A 20,428-nucleotide genomic window follows, 5' to 3' on the forward strand; every position below is an offset into this window, starting at 1 on the left:
ACGGACCCCTCAATCAGGTTTCAATACAAGCTCTGCTTTTCTTTGCTGTAGCTCCATGACTGCAGACATTGCCCACAGTTGGACAATCACAACGGATAAAGTGAAATGAAATGAAATAAACCTACAACAAACTCATTCGTTCTATAATCAAACTCTATGTTTAATGGATTACTCTGAAAGACTGGTTTATACCCTGACAGGTTTTGAATTCTGCTCAAATCTTTTCCTGAACAATACAAAGCATGGTAAAAATCCCAACGTGCTCAGATATTGCTTACAGATATATATATAAAAAAAAAATTGGGACCTGAAGAAGTGTGATGCATAATGCAATGTATTACTTCCGAACCACTACTTTATCTTCCTCAAGCTAGATTTGGGAGGAGTTGAGGCTGAAGTCAGAACAGTGGCAAAATGTGTCTGCTGAAATTGGTGAAACCTATCAATTCTGTAGGTCAGTGCCAGAAAACTCAAGAGTCACATCTGTCTGAAAGAACACTCCATCAAATGGCAGCAGCTAGATAAACAGATCCAGCTGTGCAGCTGTACAGAAAATCTTTGTTCATATTTCCCCAGAAATGTGGGTTGTTACACAGGCATATCCTGTGCATGAACAAATATTCCCAAATGATGCTCCCAGTCATGTTGTCAGGATATCAGTAGATCCCTCAAAGTTGCACAGGGAATTGTCATCTGTTCCACACACAATTGCTAGCACTTCTCATGAAAATGCAGCTGTTGTGACGTTTGATTTGAAAAGGAGAACCACTTTCACAGAAACAGTGTTTGGAGAGGGGAAGAAGGTAGAAAATCAGTACTTCACTTCCTCCACAATTAAACCAGATTTAAGGCACACTAGGGTGCTATGTGCAAACCTAGTCAATTGTCAGACCATAAAACAAGGTTTTCCTGCTAACATTTGCTTCCTGATCAACATTCTTTTTAAGAATTCAGAACTACTCATGCTCTCTTTTCCATAGAAATACTTGCATTTTATTAAAAAAAACACATAATCAATGTCAGCAAGACCAAGGAGCTGATTATTGACTTCAGGAGGAAGAAATCAAAGGTCCAGAAGACAGTCCTCCATCAGGGGCTCAAAGGTGGAGAGGGTCAGCAGCTTGAAATTCCTCAGTGTGATTGTTTTTGAGGACCTATCCTGAGCCCAGCATACAAGTGCAATTACGAAGAAAGCACTGCAGCGCCTCTACTTCCTTAGGAGTTCGCAAAGGTTTGGCATGATACCTAATTCTTTGACAAGCTTCTATAGATGCATCATGGAGACTATACTGACAGGCTGCATCACAGCCTGGTACCAAAACACCAATGCCCTGAAATGGAAGTCCTACAAAAAGTAGCAGATACTTTTTTGTCCATCGAAGGGAAGGTAAAGCCCTCCCCACCTTTGAGCACATCTACATGAAACATTGTTGCAGGAAAGCAGCCTCCATCATCAGGGACCTCCACCATCCAGGACATGCTCTCTTCTCACTGCTGCCATCAGGAAGATGCTACAGGAACCTCAAGACTCACACCAGTAGGTTCAGGAACAATTGTTACCCCTCGACCATCAGGCTCTTGAACCACAGGGGATAACTTCACTCAACTTCATGGAAATGTTCCCTCAACCTATGGACTCAGTTTCCGGGACTCTTCATCTCATGTTCTCAATATTTATTATTACTTTCTTTTTGTATTTGCACACTTTGTTGTCTTTTGCATACTTGTTGAGCGGCCAAGTTGGTACAGCATTTCTCTGATTCGATTATGTATTGAGTGTGCCTGCAAGAAAATGAATCTCAGGGTTGTATATGGTGACACACATGTTCTCTGATAATAAATTTACTTTGAATATTGTGTTGTGTGCTGATAGCAAGGAAACATGAAGAACGGCCAGTGCTGTTCATACATTGAAGACACATGAACTGCTTGCGGTGATTATAATCCCAAGTCATTACATAGTGCGTTAGGCAGAACAAACAGGATTTGTGTATTCTTCTTGAAGATGTAACCAGGAATCTTCAAGTGTACTATTTTCAATCTGTGGCTTATTGTGGAAGTTGTGCTTGAGAGTTAATGAGGCATGCCAACCCCAAATGTATTAACTGCTCTGCTTTCTTGTAAGTTAGTTACTAAAATAAACAAGAACTTATTATTCCCATATTTGCCTCGTGTAAAACTACCAGAAAAATCCTATTAAAAAGTGAAGAAATCTACATTATGAAAGCAAAGTCTTAGGAAACTGTCTACATTAAAAGCAGATCATGAAAACAAAGATGAATTGAGAGCCACACTTTCCTCTACTAGAACTGACTCGATCAGCAAAGCTCATTATTACTTCAGTGGATTTATTAAAGGGGAAACAAACACAGGCCTTTGACGAATTTCAAGACAAACTTACAACGATATTTATCCTCCAGGTGTGCTTTGCACAAAGACATGATTCCACTTTTAAAGGACAGGACACGAATCTTCCCTGTTCGACCACTAGAGAGAGAAAAATTAAACTTAGCAGTGGTACATTCTCAACGGATTCAACCAGGAGTTTAAAAATAAAACTATTTTCTGCATGTTACAAAAATTACTGCCTTATGGCACAACTCAGTTTGAAATACTGGAACCATGCGACCAGAGGCAAATATCAAATATTATAACCAGAAGGAAGACAAGTAATTCAGTAAGTATTGTGAAAGCAACTATGCTGACTGCCACTTGCCCCACATCCTTTGCAGTTCAAGCAAATCTGGGTGATACACATTTTGCCGTGGACTTATTAAAAAAGTACACTTTGATTGTTCAATGATTCTGCAGCTGAAGGTTGTCATTGTCAAATGTTCAGGGTAATCTGTGTAGACTGGTAGATAATGATGCATTTCTGGAGCACAAGCAGTAAGCACTGCCAACTATTTTCTGCTCTCTGTGTTAAATGAAATGGCAGGCCCAGGGTTACGGCACATTAGTCAGAAACGAATGACAGGCTGGTTGTTTCAGCTTTGTAAACTGCAACCCATGCAAGATTTAAAAAGACCCATTATCTGCATGAAAAAGTGCTTGAAAATCTTTTGCTACTGTAACAATAAACAGCCGGAGAAATCAGTTTTCTCCATTACAATGGCAGCCACACAGGTAACCCAATTGTTTTTTTTTAAAAATGTGATTTAGATCCTTATACTGAAGATATAATTGAGTAAGAACATCAAGTTTTGCATCTTCTTTTCATGTTAATAGTGTTCTTTTTAGTTAATACAGAGTGATGATGGGGGAGGGGAGGTAAAGAGGATGAAGGAGATGCGGTTAACTTCATTGAACAGCTGAGTTACTAAAGGAATCAAAGAGATTGTTGAATTGCCCCTCTTAACATTATTATTTTGAAGAGTAAAACCAAGCAGATCTAAAAACCAAACACAAGGAAATCTGCAGAGGCTGGATCTAAAAACCAGCTGAGCATCTGACCCTGCAAGTGTCTCAGTATATGGGCTTGGTAAAATTACTGCCTATGGGCAAACTACCAATGTCATTCAATACAAGGTCAAAATCAAAATTATAATCTGTGGGTTTAATTTTACATTCTGTCAAGTATATATTTAAATATCAGCTGAGATCTCTACAACTATCTTCTGAAAATATATGAAGTGTTTATGTGACACACTGCTGAACTCTAGCATGGTCCAAGTTCAAGTTCTTGACAGCTCTGCATTCAGAAGAGATGACATTAACATGGCATGATTGCTGAATGCAAAGGAAAAAAATATCTGGCAATAGGCACGGGATCATAGTTATCCAGCATAGATATTGTTTTTTTTGGCTCATCGCTCCCATGCTGACCAAAAGCCCATCCACATGTTTTGTGAATGCATCAAGTCAAATCAGAACTGGACCACATGAAAGAGCTCCCACGGTGGAGTAGGCTTTACCACTGCTGTTGAAGTTAACAACAATGCACCCTCTGCCAAGTGAATTAGCAATACATGTGACTATTAAAGCTAATCTCTCTTTAAAAATCAGTGCCCAGAACTATTGGTGAACTAAAAAGTAGAAATTAGCTTAAATTACTGTATGAAAGATGTTTCAGTTGAACTTGATTTTTTATTCAACAACTGGTTTGAAATGAATTTACAATGGACCCCAGAAATACATGACGTCAAATTCTTCAGGCCACATATTTTCCAGGGAGGTCAGCTCCCAAGCAAGGTGCCTCAGTAAGTTTACTGTGCTCAACTACAGGAGGGTGCAATAAAGGAGTATGAAATGAAAACCATCTGCACATTGGAGATAAACCTGAATTTATAACTGTGTGGGCATTGCCAGTATCTCAGCCAAGCATATAATGTACTGACAACATTTATAGGTTTCTCACTCCCTTAGAATGCACTGTCTCCATTACCCACACTTTCAGGGCAAGCAATCAATTCCTGCAATGGATAGTCGCACAACTTTGTAATTTATACAGAAATTGAAAACCAAAGTCCCACTGTCCCCTCCTTTAGTATTCCAATTCCTGCTTAAAGGAGCAAGGCTGCTGCCAAACATTACTTTTATTGCTGGGCCTTTCAGCTGATAAGTGGAACACATTGCTGATGCAAAAGGTTAAAACCCTAACTTTCCTTAGGCGTTGAACCCTTGGTTCCTTCAGGTCTTAAAAACAAACCACAAAAGTGCTTTTTGGCATCATGAACCAACGAGCAACTGAAAATTAAATTACGGCCACTGATAAACGTCATCCACTCAGCAGCATTTAGATTTTAATATAATCAATTATGTGACGATCTGTGGGTCTCTGAACACCCCTTGTCATGAGTGATATGATTCTAAGAGACTTCAGTTGCCCTGTGCTCATACCTATAACCTTGCCTTTAACACAGTGAATATACATCTTTCAGTGTCTCAACAATCTGATGCAACTGAACAAGGTTTATGTTTAGAAAGAAAATCAAGCAATCAGGCCTACCCTAAACTACTGGATGGAACTGCCCAAAATAAACCTCCTGAATGCCAAGTCTTTTTGTGGGGTTGCTCTTTTCAGACTACGTTTATCATGGTTCTTATACTTTCATTCTTGTTTTCCTCCTGCCTGACTTGCCAACTTAAAGCAAGAGCAACTGACCAGTCATTGTCATCTTGGGTTGCTAGGAATTTCTATACAGATGTGAAGGGAGAAAAGACCTCCGGGTTAGGCCCACTCTACCCAAACTCTGCATCCCACCAGCCTCTGCTACAATTTAATAGCACTCTAGATTTTGGTCTCCAAGTGTAACCTACTTTATTCCACTGAAAATTTGCATAATAAACTTGAGCAGTACCAATCCCCAGCATGCATTCTGCTACAAGGCACAACTCCTTTCATGACAACTGCTTTTTTCATGCAAATATTGTTTGTGAGGGACACAGTAGAAATTCATCCTCGTTCCTTTGCACTAAGGATGTACATGTTGAAATTATTTCCTGCATTTTGCTTCTACCGGTCAATGGATTATAACCTCAATAAGGCTAAAACAGTGCTTATATTATGTATGAAACAGATGAATTCAACCCTATTACATGTGAATGCCAAATACATCACTGCAACCACAATGCAAATAAAACATTTGCCAATCTATCCCAAAGTCAACATCCTTTGGCTTAATTCTTTTGACAGCCGCTTCCAGGTAGTCTAAGCAATTTTAAAAAGGAAAACTCCAAACATTTGTAAATTAAGTTGTTCAAGAACATTATATGGGATTAATTTACTCCTGAGCTTAATGATACCAATGCATCCTTAAAAGCTTAACATTGATTATATATATTCCAACTTCGGTATTTTTGAAAAATAAAGTTAGATTCATGGCTCGTCATGAGGACGGAAGACACAATTTAGTGAAGGAACCAAATCACAGAAAGCCTAAAAACATGCAGCTATCACTGCAGTGAGCATTTAGCACACATGACAGGATAGATAACTTCCCTCCCCCAACAAAACTTTGAACCCTCGCAACACTTTCCTTTGGCATTACTGATGTTTGAGCCACTCACTGTTCAAGGCAATACTTACGTGTCATAGACGTTGAGGAGCCAGTTAAGACACATGTCTACACAAAGAGGCACATTAACAAGGTTACTGTGTTCCTGCTCCAACCGATCATAGATTGAAGTCAAGCAGTTAATTATCTCCAGAATATCCATTAGTTGGTCATTTTGCTTCAGACTGTGCTGGTCAAATGCATCGCAAGCACTTGGCAGGGTAAGAAGATCCACTGCAGAGAAATGGACAAAAAAAAATAAATTAGACTGGAATTTGTTTTTGTTTAGAAATGTTGTTTTTGATAGCATTCCCAAACTACCAGCTCAGTAGGTGGCATCACATTTATGCAAATTCAACTAAATGCCTTGTAACACAATATGAGCCAGTATCAAATACTGAGAATGATTATATTCAACCCTGCCAACAAACAATAACGAGGGAACAGAAGGATCTGAATACAAGTTTTTTTTGAATAAACTGCAATACAGATCCAGACTAACATTCGGTAGCAAGATGCGTAGGTGATGAATAATCACAATGAATCCTCCTTTATTTCCAGACTATGCAAATCGGTTAAAATATCACAAAATATCTCCTTTTCATTGGCTGACCTTGGGCATCAATTCAGTTTCGTAAGTTCTGAAGTGGCTAATGATGTTACGTAGACACCACAGACTCTTCCACAGATGGGACAGGTGTGGTGCAGTTTGTGAGAAAGTCTGCTCCTTATGCAGGGGACACAGGACTCCTGTGTGCTCCAGATGCAAGGGCTTGGGGTTCTCAACACCACTTCAAGCACTACTTATAGATTCAGAACAAGGGTTGGCCAGAGGTCCCTCACAGATAGAGAGGATGGTGCAATTCTTCATGGAGCTTTGAGAACATCCTCGAATCATCTTCTCTATCTTTTCTACTCCAGGGAACAAGTGTGTTTCAGAAGCCTGATTATGGGTGCATGAATGCCTCGGCCCTACGGATGTTGGCCTAGTAGAGGGCACCAACCTGTGCTCATCCTTCTGGTGAATTTGATGTAATTTGTTAACAGTATTGCTGGTATTTTCGCAGTACCTTGATACACCTGCTACAAATAACTCAGTGGTGAATTCTATCATCAATGTCTACCTTGATCAAAAAACTGGCACCTGAGATACAGTGGACTACATGAATGCCAGATAACTGCAAGGCTGAAAAGCTGGCACAGAGGGCAGTGATAAAAGTTCTTGGATCATTGGGATCTCTTCCGAAGTGGAGGCAACCTACACAGGATTGTCAGGTTGTACTTGAAATGGATGGGGGCCCATATCCTAGCACGGAAATTCACTTTTGCTACCAGGGAGGGTTTAATCTAGATTGCCAACAGAGTGGGACTCAAGAGAAAAGTCAGTGAGAAGATTGAGGTATGTGCAGCAACCAAGGTACGTTAACCTACTAAACAGGATGAGCATGTTTACAGTACCAGGGCAGCTAGGACCATTGCTTTATAGTCATTTCAAGGAGCATGACAGCTAAGGCAGACAACCTTAGGGTGTGGGATATTTTGGCCCGAACAGAAATGTGGCTGAGAAAAAGAGCAGGACTGGCAAATGAATGTTGCAAGACACTGATGCTTTAGGCGTGACAGAGGAATAGATAGGAGTGGAGTTGGGTGTTACTTTTTTTGATAAGCAAGGACATAACAGCAATGTTTAGAGGGGATATTCTTGAGGGATCATCTTACGATACCATGTGGGGAGGAATTAGAAATAAGTGGATGGCCATCTCGGTAGGCTATATTATAAACTCCCAATAGACAGCAAGAACTCGAGCATGTGTCAAGAAATCGCACGTATCTGCGAGAATGGTACAGTAGTGGAGTGCTTATGTGAGATTTCAATTCTCCTGATACTGACCGACTACATAGAGTGCAAAGGGCCTGGATGGGGTGGAACCTGTGCAGTGCATCCAAGACAGGTTCATGCAGAGGAACTTATTCAGGAAGGAGCAATGCAGGACCTCTTAAGGAACAAGGCAAGCCAAGCAACTACAGTGGTAGTTAGGGAGCACAATGGGTCCAGGGAACACAATTTTTAAATATTTATGGATAAAGATAGAACAGAGTCACAAGTTAGTCATGAACTGGAGCAGGGTCGCCTTTGAGAACATTAGGTTGAAACTAGCCAGAGTCAACTGGGTGACTACTTAAGGGCAAAGGAACCATTGTTAAGTAGAAGGCTTTTAAAAAGCTCATAACAGAAGTCCAAAGGCAGCACATTCTAGTTGAGGTGGAGGGTTGACATTCGTTCGGTGAACACTGGCTGATGAGAGATAAGAGGCTCTGGTCAGGAAAAAGGAAGCGTACATTGCTTTTAAGCAGCTGTATACAATGAATCCCTCAATGAATACAAGTCACTTAAAAAGTATAAAAAAAGCTTATGAGGGAAATCGGGGGGTGGGGGGTGGGAAGAACAGAACAAGGGTATGAGACGGATTTGACAAACAGGATTAAAAATAATCTTGAGAGGTCTACTGTTATATTACAAGTAAAAAGGATGGCTAGAGAGAGAATGTCCTCTTAAAGACCATCAGGACCACCTATATGTGGAGAAGGTCATGAAGGAGATCATGGCGCCAAATGCCAGCAAAAAGCTTTGACTTGGAATATATGCATATCATGAGGAAAGAGATATCTACAGCCTTGAAGTACAGTCAAATTAGCAAAACCCCAGACTTTAATCAGGGGCTAGTGTTGAAATTGTGAGGCCATTGTAGAGAAATATAATTTGTCATTTGCCACTGATAAAGTTCCAGAAGACTGAAGAGTGGCTCATGACATTATTCAAGGGTAACAGGAAAAGCTGTAGGGAACAACACGTCGGTCAGTCTGGCTTCGGTTGTTGGGAAGTTATTGGAGGGAATTCTAAAGGACAAGATTCTTCATCACTTGGATCGTCAAGGCCTCATCATGAACTGTCAGCACAAGTCATGTCTGTCAAATCTTTTTGAGTTTTTCCAGTGGTAACTAAGGGGGTAGATGAAGGTAGAGCAGTGGATGTTGGATGTTGGCTGTACGGACTGTAGCAAGGCCTTTGACAAAGTCCCTGATGATAGCCTGATCTGTAAAATTAGGCTGAAATTAGGTCATGTGGGATTCAGAGGGAGCTGGTAAGGGGAATTCTGAATTAGCTTGATGATGGGATGCAAAGGGTGATGGTTGAAGACTAAATCTTCAACAGGAGGCTTGGGACTACTGGGGTGCCCCTGGAGTCTATTATGAATTATGTAATTTATTTGGATGGGAATTAAATGAAATGATTAGCAAATTTGCTGATGATACTAAATTAGAGAACGTGTTGATAGTAAAGCAGGTTACAATGATGTGCAAAGATATCTTCATCAGTTACGGAGATAATCCGAGGAATAATAAATACTGTAGTGAAATGATGCATTATGGACATTCAAACCAGGGAAAGCCCAACACAGTGAATGGCAGGCCACTGATATGTGCTGTGAAACAGAGGGAGTACAAGTGCACAGTTGACTGAAAATGGTTGCACATGTAAACAAGATGGGGAAGAATACATTTAGCTTGGTAGCCTTTACAAATCAGTTGGGGAGCAGGGCATTATGTTGCAGTTACCCAAGCCTCTGCTGAGGCCATATTTGGCATTGTGTCTACGTTGTCCTATGCTTTCTTGAATGAATTGATATTTTGGAGCTCATCTCCAAGTCTGCATAAACCATCTGGAATGAACAGTAAGTTTTGTTTGCTTCCTTAATGATGTCATCATCATATTTTTTTTGTCCCTTTGTCACTCCACTTCTTTAATGCCGATAACAGTTACAACATGCGTCAATTACCTGATCTGCCTTAACCAAATCTACATGCAGTTTTCCGTCTTGTACTTCAGACTTCCCGAGGTCTGCTTCAACAACTATAAACCTTCCACTCTCCCAGTTCCAAGGAAGGGTTGCTGACTGGAATGTTAAATGGTTTCACATCCCAGATACAGCCTGACTAGCTGAGTTTTTCCAGCATTTCTCCTTTCCTCTCAGACTCCAATCTTCAATTTTGTTTTTGAGCTATTGCATCTGATTAAAGAAATAGTAGAAGCAAATCCAATTGTAATAAATACAGGCGTCCCCCACTTTTCCAACGTTCGCTTTTAGAAATCTCACTGTTACGAAAGACCTACATTAGTACCCTATTTTCGCTTTCAGGTGTTTTCACTGTTACAAAAAAAAAATTCAGCGTGCGATAAAAGGCAGCGCGCTCTGAGCAGCCGCTCTCCCCCGGATTCTCACCCGCATTGCTTAAACACGTGCCTGTGAGCAGCCGTTTGGCAAGATGAGTTCTATGGTATCAGAAAAGCCGGAAAGAGCTCGTAAGGGTGTTACACCTATGGTAAAACTAGACATAATTAAGCGTTTCGATCATGGTGAATAAAGCAAGGACAACATGAGCTTGGCTTGTGGAAGTTGACGAAGATGTTGAAGAGGTTTTGGCATTCTATGACCAAGAACTGCCAGATGAAGAGCTGATACAATTGGAAGAAAAAAGAATAACAATCAAAACCGAATGAGTAATGATAAAGTACGACCTTAATTTTGAAAGGGTACGTCGGTTTAGGGGATATTTGCAGGATGGTTTAGGGGATATTTGCAGAATGGTTTGAGTCCTTATTAAAGAACTGTGTGATAGAAAAATACGCGAGGCTCAGCAGTCAAGCAAGCCTTCCATACGACAAACCTCGACCTTCGACATCGAGGCGGGCAGTCATAGGAGAAGTTGAGCTGCCTGCTCTAATGGAAACAGGCAACGAGATGACGCCCCAGTGTCCCACCACCCCAACCCCCAGGCCACAGACAGATACCGGTTCGCGGAGAATGCAAAGGTAGCCGGGAGGCATACAGCACATCTTTAAGAAAAAAGCCGAAACAAACATGCTAATTAATTAGGTGCTGCCGACACGTAATTGTCGGCCCAGATCAGAGACGACGCGATCGGAAATCGGTACTGATCTGGGCCGACAATTACGGGTGGCACCTAATTAATTAGCATGCTTGTTTCGACTTTTTTCTTAAAGATGTGCTGTGTACCACCCAGCTACCGCTGGACCCCTGCGTTCTTCGCGGCAATGTATAGCTCAGCGGCCCGGAGGGTGGGGGGCCACTGCACCACCCAAACTCCGACGACTCAGTCGAACACACCATCAGTGTGCTCAGCGCTGAACCAATTCCGGTAAGTGATACTACACTGTACATACATTATTTCTACTTTATATAAGCTGTGTATTTTTACGTGTTATTTGGTATGATTTGGCAGCTTCATAGTTTAAAGATTACTGGAGAGCGCTTGCGCCGTGTTTTTGCCAACAGTGCTTGCGTGAGATTTTCTGCCGACGGCGCTTGCGCAAGATTTTTGCTCCGGAGAACAGTTCAGTAATGATTGTGGAAAAGTATTTCTACTTTATATAGGCTGTGTATTTATCATATCAATCCTGCTTTTACTATATGTTACTGTTATTTTAGGTTTTATGTGTTATTTGGTAGGTTATTTTTGGGTCTGCGAACGCTCACAAAACTTTCCCATATAAATAAATGGTAATTGCTTCTTCGCTTTACGACATTTCAGCTTACGAACCATTTCATCGGAACGCTCTACCTTCGGATGGTGGGGGAAACCTGGAAGTGAAAGGGTGAAAATGTGCCCATGGTGCAAAAGTGGGGCAAAAATGAATGAATAACTCTTTCAAGTTCCCAGTCTGATATTAGATGGAATGGCTCAATTTAGTGCTTCACCATTCTACAATCTGAGGACCTGCCCAGTAAATGCAGGATCTAGACCATCCTTGAGAAGACCTATCTAAGTTGTCATCTGCAATAAACCCTGCCACAAAGGCAGAGGCTTATCAAATATTTCCTTGTGACGCACCATGGCACACAGATTAGTGACAGATCTATCAGAATATTTTGTAAAGTAAAATCAAAACCTTGCAATGGTTGCATACAGAAAAATAATAAAACTCAGACTAGCAAAGAAACAACACATTCACTTCAGGCCCATAAGAACTAAAAACGATGTTGCCATTTATTTGTACAGAGTAGCAGTGACCATGAGGAATGGCACAGAAAAGTTTGGGCCTATGGCAGATGAACCATGATTGCACTAATCGGTGGTAGAGGCTAGAGAGACCAGAATAGCCTAATCCTGCTTCAATTTTCATGTTTCTTGAGTGCTACAAGACTTCCTGTGCAAGTGCTTATTGCACATTGTAACTAAATAGCTCATGTTTCTCCAATACAAACAAATCAAAAACAAGGCTTTGAAAAGGAGTCATCCTGATGGGTACATTGTTGACAAATTATTGGTTATTCTATGTTTCTTTAATAGATACAAATTAGCAGCAATCTGCTTCGAGGAGTGAAGCTCTTATTCACAGTTAATTAGTGTGTCACCGATACAAACCTTTTCTGAAAAAAGTCAACTACATTAAATTGCAGCCAAAACAGATTTAACTATATTTAACCATATGAAGCTGCTCGCCTTGGTGGACGTTGGTATTCAGCAAGCTTTTTGTTACAGTAGTTCCCTTCAGGGAATGAGGGGCATGGTTCTCCGATCATCAATTCATTATGGAACTGGAAATGTAAAAATAGCACAAGACTATGGACAAGAGATTGTGGAAACCCCCTGGAGAATAATTATCAATGATAATTAATTGATTTCTTCAACTGGATTAATTAGAGAGAAAGCTTCAGTCTAAATGGGCCAACTTTGGTAAAGACAAATATTTGAAAATACATCCAGTCCAAACTGACATGTGACATCTTTGTAAGCAAATTGACTTTTTTAAAAAAAAGTTATTTTGAGGCTACTTGCTAAGAGCTTGAAGCTCCAACAGTCACAAAGAACATGCATGCTTTCTCTGAGGATTTGAGTAATAGCAATCTGCGGGCTTCAAAACTGTTGTTTCATAAACCTCGGGGCATTGTAAATAAAGTGACTGTGCTGCAATTCTTATTACCCAACCCTCAACTGAACCTGTTCATCATTAATGAAGTGAGGCAGGTTCCTAACAATGCCCCTTCATAAAGAAATAGTCTCAATATTCATTTGCTCTGTACTGAAATGTTGCTTACAAATGTGTCAACCGTTGCAAAGGCTATTGACAGTTGATAGCATGCCATGACACGCAAAGGATATTTCTGTATCAGCAACCTGGAAGTAAGGGGATTGGTAAAAAGTCCCATCCAAGGCCCAGACTGCACTGCATAGGAAGGAGTTCCTGTCCAAAAATCAAAATTCTGCAGACCTCTCACCAGATCTTCAGGTGGGAAATGCTGCAAGACTGTTGGATGCGATCTTATGTAGTCTGACATTAGACTGCGCCAACGTGCTTTCAACTGCTTTCAGCATGAGGATGACGACTTCTGCACTAGAAAAGTCTTTCTACATACCCCTGTCTTTCAGTACTAAATTCCTTCTCTCCATCAATAGGTTTGAACTAGCTGTCTAGCTGAGCTGTCCTCTTAAAGACATAGATTGCCACAGATGGTGAGGGAGAGTTACGTGAACTCTCATGCAGTACTCCAGAATCTCATTGTCCAATTGGTGGTCATGAAACCACACGAATCAAGGTAGAAGTAATGATCCTCTCTCATTAGGAAGGTGTGGAACATTTGTTCAATGTTTGCATCACTCAGTTTACAACAGACTCAGTTCTAAAGTGCACAAAGAGGAGGACCTTCAGCAGACTCTTATTGCGGTGTGGAGCCCACGAAAGCACATTGTTCAGCGATATGCCTTTAAACTTGTCATAGTATTGGATTTGCTGACTGTGTAATTCTAAAGTTCTTGAGCTTAAGCCCTTTCGGATATAAAGAGCCACGAGCACTCTCACTAAAGGGAGATTATGCTGTAACTACCCAATCTTCAAAACCTAGTTCAGTTCCCTGTTTATTCTCCACAGCGTGTTTAGCAGCCAATACCCACTATCCGAGCAGTGGGTTCCCTCTCCTTACCAAGGGGAAGATACTTCCAGCTAACAAAGTAGTTTAAAAACATAATTCATTCATTTCAGTGATACATGCTTAAATCCAAACAACACCATTTCCAAAACACAAAGCAAAAAGGACAAAACACAATTTCCAAAACATAGCTCCAATTCCTATAAACTAAAAGGACATACCAACAATATGCAAATGAATGTCACGTCGTAGGAATTGAAGCTGGACGAATGGATTCTAGCTCACCCTATATTTCTTCGTGACCTTTACCCCATCCCTGATAAGCCTACTCTACATTTATACCCTTTACTCCACTTAGGTAATTTCATATGCATATAATATTACCTCAATTATTATTTTAACACAAACTGTCTAAAAGGATCTTGTGGACAGAATCTGTTTAATGTTTGCAGTTCACAATTAACACTGTAAAGCCAGCTTCCTTGAGTGCATAAACCTACCAAATTTAAGGACAGTTATTTAAAATGCTAAATGATATTATCCAACTGCTCTGCAAGCTTTCTTGAATTAAGCAATTAAGAGTCAGCTTGTCTGTTTGAAATAACCCAAATTAAATTCACTGCCCTTCTCAAGCAGTAATAAAGCAGGAGTAAGCTAGCACCTTACTTCTCACAGAGCATGTGTGCTATAAACAAAGCTTGTTTACAGAGCTGTTTTTAACTTCAAGCTGATTACTGCTTGCCATTTACACATTAAGAACGGAAGACTGACTTCCATTTATGGCCAAACGCCAAACAACTGTTAGTTGGGAGTTTACTTACAATTGTTTGTGATCTTACAAGTGGCAGCTGCTTGTGTTTAGAAAGCCAAGGTTGGCAAACAACCAAGTGAATGTCCATCACACACTGTGCACTTTAATCAAAGACAATTCATATTTGTGCAGGTTTCTGAGGGTGATAAACACCAAAGTCGGGCAAATACCAGTTTTCGCTGTTGGGATCTGATGAGAGTGCTAGCTCAGCATGATTTTTCCTTAAGAGTTTCTCCATGATCTCCAAGTATTGATCTTTTACTTCTGGTTTCCTTCTTAATGTGCAACCGTGGGACATGAATTTGTTTGCTAGGAGTTGTTACAGAGATTGGAAAGGAAGGGGAGTTACCCAACAGTTTGGCTCATCATTGCTAAACTTTGTTGATGATTCAAAGGAAGCCCTCATCTTCCATGGAAAGTGCTAATTTATAGTCACCTTCCGAGTTATGGAAGGCCAGCATGCCTAATTCTGGTTGAGCAGAGTTAAGTATGTCAGATACTTGCTTTACTTACCTACAACCCTCTCTTCCATACAGATTGTACTCTCACAGGATCTGAAATGACTTGGGCACTCATTCTCTAGAGCATTTAAGACTAATGTGCTGAGAGTGGGCTGATAAGTACCATCAGGGCAGACTTCAAAAACGAGGACTTGCTCAGGTCCAGTTATTGGGCACAAGGTGCACTTTGCCAACTACTGTGCTGCTCATATACCTAATGTGCACAGATGGTGCCTCTGCCAAGCAATATGAGAATCTCAGCAAAACAATCAAGTGGGGGAAACCTTGTCAGATATGGCCTTAAGATGTGAATGCCCCCATGCAGCTTTAGGAGTTGGTATTTCATCCCCGTTGTTGGGAATATGGTCACTCTCAATGAGGATAGCAAGGGTAAGAAGACCTCCCCTCTAATTGATAGCTCTTCTTCTGGTAACTCTGATGTTCCAGAAAGTGTCTTGAGAGTATATGGGGAAATAGAACTTTGAACACTGAACATGTCAAAGAATGCTGATTTTGACAAGGACATTGCTCTGATCATCCAATATGACATTTGCCTTGGAAACCTTTGCTGCCCACAGCTGTGCATAATCAAGTAGCTACGTGATGGATGCTCAGCTGACTCCCCGCTGTGCTCTCCTGTGGGTGTGCTGGAACCAGTAATAGCCCAAGGTGCTGACCCTGAATCAAGTGCTGCTATGTGCTGGTCACTGTTACACTCAGTCCAGTGTATGATGGCTTTACAGTCTTGTTTCAGGTGCTGCTGAAACACAACATTTGAAACAGTGCATTCTCTTTTAGAAAGTGTCTCCAGTCTACAGTGGTTTTCAAATGGTTCCATTTACCTGAAACACTTGTCTTTGCAGGTATCCACGAAAAACACAAGAACCCCAAAACACTGAATGACTGAAAAACTTCAGAATGCCAAAGCCCCTCCTCCCTTCAAACAGCAGCAAACATCAACCTCCCTCTTCGCCCATTTCAGTAAAAATATTGTCAGTGCTCACCACCCATCAAGTAACAGCGAAGCAAAGAGACCATGATCTGCAGTCAACAAAAACGACTGTTTACCCGTCAGGCGCTCCCTCACTAACAAGCGACAGAGAGATCACCCATTGACACAGCAAAAAGGGGTGACGAACAGTCACTGTTACGGTGTTACAGACTGCTGCGTGGCTTCACCCGCACCTGAGAATTGGCAGTAAACTCTCCCCATTGAGGGAAAAAAATGTGCGCAACTGCTCGAATACAGAGATCTCCGTCCATTAACATCTGCTACAGTGAAATCCTGATGTTCCATCTCGCGCAATGTCTTAATCTGCAACACCAGCCTGGAATCGGTCGCCCAAAGGGTACCATTTCCAACCCATGGCGGAAAACATTCTCTGCATTTCCTTAAGGGTTGAGGTTTCTTATCGACAGGGTATTGTCTATCGAGTACACAATGGAGTGTACTACTTCAGTTTTGTTGACTGTGATGGGGGTTTTGGTTTTCTATGCTTTTGCTGCAGGTCTCCCTTTGAATGACATGTTAACGGAATTTGAGAGCATAAAACTAGGGTCATTTTGCATTTCTACATGGTGGCAGATGAATTCCACAAAGAATGAAAATAGCGAATAGGGGACATGATGCTTCTCTTTTATACTTGAACCCTATAGTTATCCATTGTTCTTTGGTATTGTTCGGTAGTTTCTCTACTGTAGTGAGTATTTCTCTTGCTGTGTCCAAGAAACTTAGTCCAAATAGATAATCCTCGTATTTTTTTGGCAGCTTGTTTTTCCAAAAAAGGATCTGCAGGCTCCTGCAGCTTCCGTTCTTTGTGCTAAAGCTTTGTAAAATTGGAGTCCACTGAAGAGAGAGATTCCTCAATTGCCAACGGAGAGCCATAGCATCTGTCTAGCCTCTGCCACAGCACTTGTAAACCTGCAACTGGAGTATCAATATGAACTGCACTAACCCTTCTTGCATATTGCATTGACTCCCCAGCAAGCAACTTAAAGAGAAGGTCTTGCTCTTCACTAGGTTTGAGCAAAAGCTTGACTTCCAGGACAGACAACTGGCAGACCGGTTGTTGAACACCTTTAGTCTGGAGGTGAATGGGTCTCAATGAGCCAGATACAAAGATAACTCTAATGCAGCTTCAGCTTCTGAATGAGACAGGTTAGCTTAATGTGTGTCCTGGGATGCATGAAAGTTCAGACTGTCCATGTCTGTGGCTTCAGTAGCAACCCTTGACGAAAGCCTTTGCTGTGTTGGAACTGCAGAAGGTGGGTTGTGAGTCATTGCTCCCATAGGCCTTGACTATCAATACCTGGATTATCTGAAAAGCATGCTGGCTATATGGTGTGGACAGCTCCTTGTAAAGCTGGAGCACTGCCTTTTGTAGCCAAAATGTGTTCGGACATGTTCTTCAGTAAGATGCACTGGTTATTGTGACAGCAAAGCATGACTGATTCCAATTGTAGGCTCACACCACAATCTAAGTCAGATGCTACTTCATACACCTTCATACTCACCACTAAGTCAGATGCTAATTCACATACCTTTCCCTCAGCTTCACACTCCTCCTAGAGCGTACTTAATGCTGAAGGAGTGTACACTCTCCATGTCTGTATGACCTTTCTCCATTTACATCGCAACTCCAAGCTTAGCATAAGCCACTGTCATTCTTAACACTTCAGCTCTAGCGCGGACTAATTACAGTTTCTCTCAAGCATCATGAAGATGTGATGCATAAGCCACATTCTGACCTGACTTCTAGGTCTTGGCGATCAACACTGCGCAGGTCGGAAGCTGACATTATCAACTATGTCAGGGGTCCCCAACCTTTTCTGCACCACGGACCGGTTTAATATTGACAATATTCTTGTGGACCGGCCGACTGGGGGGCAGCGGGGGTGGTGGGGGGTGTTCAAGTAGAGTTGTGAACTTTCTCACTCCCAAATAAGGGACAAAAGTAGCATCAAATACAGGACACTTGTTTTTACCCTAGGACGACTACCATGACCATGAAGCCTTGCGCGGGCACCTGTGTGTGCATGCGTGACGGGTGCATACTCGTACGTGCCGATTTTTTCTACAAATCAGTTTTGGCTTAATCTTCCTGTTTCTGTTATGAAACTACACTGTACATACATTATTTCTACTTTATATAGGCTGTGTATTTATCATATCATTCCTGCTTTTACTATATGTTAGTATTATTTTAGGTTTTATGTGTTATTTGGTAGGTTTTTTTTGGGTCTGGGAACGCTCTAAAATTTTTCCCATATAAATTAATGGTAATTGATTCTTTGTTTTATGCCATTTCAGTTTACAAATGATTTCACAGGAACGCTCTACCTTAGCAGGGGAAATACAGTACAAGGGAGGTCCTGTATGGGACAAACCAATTTAGCCCAATATGCGGGATGTCCCGGCTAATATGGGACAGTTGGCAACCCTATGTTCAAGTTCAACAGTGCATGACAGGGAATGAGGAAAGGTGCAGCTGACTCATATCATCAAATCGTATCGTTTCCTCACGGCCAGGTGGTTGGGGACCACAGGTGTATGTAGCTCAGACACGTCTCCAGCCTACAGGTGATGCTTCTGAAGACGAGTTATCTTTTCATTCAACTACCCTCACATCGCATATGTACATAGCTAAGCAACGAGATAAACTCTCTCTCAAAAAATCACCCGAGATGGAAGCTTGTTGCTTCAGGACTTATTTTAAAATCACAATTCTTACTTGTGAACAGATATTGCAAGGGCAAATAAGGATGGAGGCGTGTCACCTTCCACCATGTGCTTCAAATCTGAACTGCAAGAACTAATTCATGCAGGAAGCGATACAAAAACAGCTTGTGACCAGAAAGTGATAATCAAACAAAAGAATCTGCACCTCTAGAGGTCTGAATATATGATGCTCTCAAAAATCAAATTTGATATCTGTGAGAAGGATTGTTACTTTGTTCTTGTAATTATAACTCATTAATTACTGTAGAACATGGGGCTTCCATCACTTTGCTACACTGAACTTCATCCCTGTGTATTCAAGAATCTAACTCCTCTGTCCATTCACCATTCTACAAATAACGATGATGTAACCTGCAACAGTGGCTATCACTTTCAGTATAAACCTTAGTGTGAATAGCAATTATCAGAATCGCACTCAGAGTTACAGCAAGCAAAACAGTATCAGTAACATCTGGCAAAATCTTTTTTTTTAAATAAAAGGTATCATGCAGCTTTACTGGCTGTAATTAAGTAGAAAATGTATTAAAATGAGCACAAAGATTTGACAAAAGAAATCTTACAGCACTTTAAATCACAGTGGGTCTGCCCATATCTCTTCAACACTTTCGATTTATTGATTATGAAATCTTAATTTGTCTGAAATCAGACATGGAGTGAGTCTTCAGCAGGTTAATGATCTCAATTTGGTAATACCTTCCCTTCCCCCCACCATAACGAGCATAATTTTGTAAGAGGGCCGAGTCACATTAATCACCTGTCCACATAAAAAGCTCTTTGTTGTGGAAATGTATCATTACACAGTCTGCTGACTTGCAAAAATAGTGAATGAGAAATCAGTTCACATCAATGCAAAGCTCTGGCTTGGCTGTACCTGGAATAGTGATCAGTTCTGGCAACGGTGGTGGAGGCGGATACGATGGAGTCTTTTAAGAGACTCTGGACAGGTACATGGAGCTCAGAAAAATAGAGGGTTACGGGCAACCCTAGGTAATATCTCAGGTAAGGACATGTTCGGCACAGCTTTGTGGGCCGAGGAGCTTGTATTATGCTGTAAATTTTCTATGTTTCTATAGTTGAGTGAGGCACACAGTTACATGGAGTGCAAGATGTATTTATTCGAATAATACCCTGCAGGGATTAAACTATGACTCTATAACATAAAAGGTAGATGAAAATGTCACTTATGCAAAGAATGAGATATTAAAGAGAACTACCACAGCAGGTAGACAGTATCTAATACTTTGTTGATTGTATCATCTCAAAGGGACATAGATTAAACACTGGAGCAAATCTAGGACACACTTAAAACGTGAAGATTTAAAATGAGTATATTAAACAAAGACAATTTATCCTCAAATGTCATATGTCAGTTTGGATTATAGATATATTTTCAGAGTTGCAGAAATTGGATACGTCTCCTTAATGTGTCAGAG

General features: G+C 41.0%; 1 protein-coding gene across 13 annotated transcripts in view; it reads right to left on the reverse strand.

The window, feature by feature from the left end:
- dmd (dystrophin) overlaps positions 1-20,428 on the reverse strand; it is a 1,998,855-nt gene that overhangs the window by 82,007 nt on the left and 1,896,420 nt on the right. For all 13 annotated transcript variants that reach the window (XM_063050913.1, XM_063050911.1, XM_063050907.1 and 10 more), the window contains 2 exons: positions 6,029-6,230; positions 2,402-2,487 (listed from right to left, as the gene is read on the reverse strand). In XM_063050913.1, coding sequence (XP_062906983.1) covers positions 2,402-2,487; positions 6,029-6,230 — 288 coding nt within the window. The remainder of the gene's footprint in view (positions 1-2,401; positions 2,488-6,028; positions 6,231-20,428) is intronic.

This window comes from Mobula hypostoma, chromosome 6, assembly GCF_963921235.1.
Source record: "Mobula hypostoma chromosome 6, sMobHyp1.1, whole genome shotgun sequence".
In the NCBI taxonomy this organism is placed as follows: Eukaryota; Metazoa; Chordata; class Chondrichthyes; order Myliobatiformes; family Myliobatidae; genus Mobula; species Mobula hypostoma.